This window comes from Nymphaea colorata, chromosome 8 (genome assembly GCF_008831285.2).
Source record: "Nymphaea colorata isolate Beijing-Zhang1983 chromosome 8, ASM883128v2, whole genome shotgun sequence".
NCBI classification, from domain to species: Eukaryota; Viridiplantae; Streptophyta; class Magnoliopsida; order Nymphaeales; family Nymphaeaceae; genus Nymphaea; species Nymphaea colorata.
Window position 1 is genome coordinate 20,212,274 of NC_045145.1, and position 3,088 is coordinate 20,215,361.

At 43.0% G+C, this 3,088-nt stretch overlaps 1 protein-coding gene across 1 annotated transcript; it reads left to right on the plus strand.

Moving 5' to 3' along the window:
- Positions 1-290: 290 nt before the first annotated feature.
- LOC116259167 (uncharacterized) lies at positions 291-1,573 on the plus strand. Its single transcript, XM_031636839.2, has one exon. The coding sequence runs from the start codon at positions 571-573 to the stop codon at positions 1,117-1,119; it is 549 nt and encodes a 182-aa protein (XP_031492699.1). The 5' UTR covers positions 291-570; the 3' UTR covers positions 1,120-1,573.
- Positions 1,574-3,088: the final 1,515 nt, after the last annotated feature.

Here is a 3,088-nt window from a genome sequence, read left to right on the forward strand (position 1 = left end):
ACTTCAACTTGTGTATTACTGTCGTTGATTTCTCTTTTCAAAGTATAATAAGATGATGTCCCAATGATCCGAAACCGGAAGTGAACCCTAAACATTGCGAAAACTCCTGGAGAACGACATACCGTCCATTCATGAGATGAAAGTTACCAAACAAATCTCTGATAGAGAGAGGAAAAAAAAGGCAAGTGGGTCCTGAAAAAGAGGAAAAATTAAACAAAGAGGGCCCCGTCAGGTCCTGAGTCTTCTTTCTTTAACCAATTATGGATCTGTGGTATCCCGCCGTTACATAGAGACAGGAGGAGGCAGAGAGATTTTCCTTGTGACAATTCAGTGTTCAGAGAAAAGGAAAAGAGATGGAGTTGAAGAAAAACAATGAGGGCCCATGACGATCTCGCAACCTACACCTCCTTTTGCTAATTATTTATATGCGTGGCATTCCCCCTGAGCTCTATTGCTTCCGTCGACAGAGGGAGATGATAAAAGACCAGCCATGTGCTTGGAGGCCACACTAAGGACAAGAGACCACGAGGAGGGGGAAGGGGAAGAAGAGCAACAAGGGGAGAAGCGATAATGGGCAACAGCTTGAGATGTTGCATCGCTTGCGTGCTCCCTTGCGGGGCCCTGGACATGGTGCGGGTTCTTCACGCCGACGGCCGCGTCGATGTCTACGCCGGCGGAGTGACGGCCGGGGAGGTCATGAAGGCCTACCCCAAGCACGTACTCGGCCTCCCCACCTGCCAAAACCTGGTCCAGAAGCCCACCATCCTGCACCCGGAGGCCGAGCTCCAGAAGGGGAAGATCTATTTCCTCATACCAACCTACTCCCTCCAGAAGAGACCGAACAACAACAAGACCAACGACGCCAGCAGAAGCCCCACTCCTACAGAATTGAACACACGTCCTGCGGACCGGACGCAGGGGCACCAACGTCCACCGGCGGCGAAAGCGGCAGAGGACGATTACCCGACGCCGAAGGGGCTGCAGAGGCCATCCGATCGCGACCGGCCTGTTTCTCAGTCCCCAAGGGTCCACAGGAGGAGGAGCAGGCGTGTAGAAAGCTGTAAAGTCAGTATGTGGAGGCCTGCTCTGCAGAGTATCTCCGAGGCAGATTTCGTGTGAATTTTTCTGTAAATTCGGGCCTTGTTGAATGGGATGGGGAAGTTGTCTCTCCTTTCGGCTTGTCGAATATTTTCCTCTTCTTCCTATTTACTCTTTTCCTTTTATTGTCGGGATGATCAAGCTCGATGCTTCCTGTTGGAGGATTCTAATTCCCCTCGCTCTTTGATCATGTAAGATGTTATCCGCCATTTCTTGTAAAAAAATATAATATGGCAGCAGGAATCCCGTGGGAAAATAAAGTGAAAAGAGAAGGTATTGTGAATAAACATGGCAGCGTCGACGGTGAGAATACTTTTCGGCCGATCATCTGGATCATCTCGTCCCATGTCCTTGCATTCGTTCCAAAACTCGTCTATTTTTCCATTCACATCGGAATGGATGGATTGCTCGTACTCATGTACAATTGGTCTTCAGTTGCCGGAAATTCAGATTGCTTTTATGAAATATGAAAAAATGGCGGTATGTCCTGTTGAAGAAGACAGATCGATAGAAAATTGACAGTACCGCTGAAACTGTTTCCGCAACTAGATCAGATCGAAACTATTCAAAATTTATGATTTTTCAAGCAAATATCTTTCTAGGATGTGAGGCTAGAAGATGATCAGGTGATCCATGTTGCCTAATGGTGGTACAGAAGAAACCGTCTCTGGCACTTCTCAGGAAGAAAATAAAGGCAGAATTCACGAGCTTGCTGCTGCAATTGTTATTAGCAGGATATCAAGCGACCCTACTTACCAAAATTTGTTCTCGGATCTTCCTGATTAACTTTTAATCTTAGTCAATCTACAGTTAAGGTTCAATCCTGAACGTTTTGTTATTCTCTCTTAAGACTTTAGAATGTGATTTATGTGTGTGCGTGTATATCTATGGTTCATAACTTGTAAGTCCATTCATCGATGCGTGTGCCGAAATAAGTGCATATATTGTAAATTAAGCTGTCATGATTAACCTACGAAATTCCAATATTTTGAGATTGCAAATTTTGAACTTATAAACCCAATTCCTAGTGAATTCTTGGCAGTTAAATGCATCCATCAAGGAGTGATGGTATACGTTCGTTAGGATAAAGAAGATCAAATCTTTATGATTTCATCTTGAAAAAAAAAGAAGGAAAACCTTGAAAATTCGAATTTAGTTGTTATTTTTTGCAAGCGAATGCATTGCACGGGACATGTTCTCCGGTATCCTCCGGCGACTTGTCTGGTGGTGCTATTAATAGGGCTACTACCTAGGCTTTGTATCATTATGAAGCTGGGCCTCTCCCCCTCACCAGGTGTGTGTAGTAGGCAGGATGGGTCTCTAATAAATGTTGTATGAATAAGAGCATGCATGGTTTTTATTGTTGAAACTGAGTGTTGGCGATATTAAAGTACTCCAGTAAGGTTTATCTATCTCCAGTTTTTCTGGGAAAAATGTTACTGCATGTAAAAGTTATATATTATATATTATATTATATTATTTAATATAATATATAGTGTGAACAATACATGAAGAAATTCTTTTCTAAATACGACCTTTCCATTACATAGTTCCATGTTGGCCAAAGAGATGTCCAGAAGCCAGTCGAGTGATCAGTGTCCAGTGGAGTTACTGTCAAAGAGACAGCTTGTTGAGTGACTGGTGACCAGTTGTAGTTGTAATTTGTGCGATACATCTGTTAATTATAAATTACAGCACTCCTTTAACCGTGAATATAAATTTGTCGTGAGCGTATCTTCACTACTGGTTTTTCCTGTGTTAGTTTTTAACTTTTTAAGTGAAGATTGTAGGATCAATCATCTGCAGAAACCATCATTTGTTCTCTAAAATATCAGGCAGAACGTGGATCGCTGCTTCGTTATCAAAAATTGCAGAACTTGCTTCCTCCTTAATATCTTGAAAATAGAAAAACAAGAACTGTGTCAATTTTCCAGATAATTGTTCAGCTTGAAGCGATGGAATTTGATTGGCGCGTGTAAGCCAGTGGCGA

Excerpts from the sequence above, each read along its gene's own strand:
- LOC116259167 (XM_031636839.2), top strand. The coding sequence starts at position 571 with ATGGGCAACAGCTTGAGATGTTGCATCGCTTGCGTGCTCCCTTGCGGG.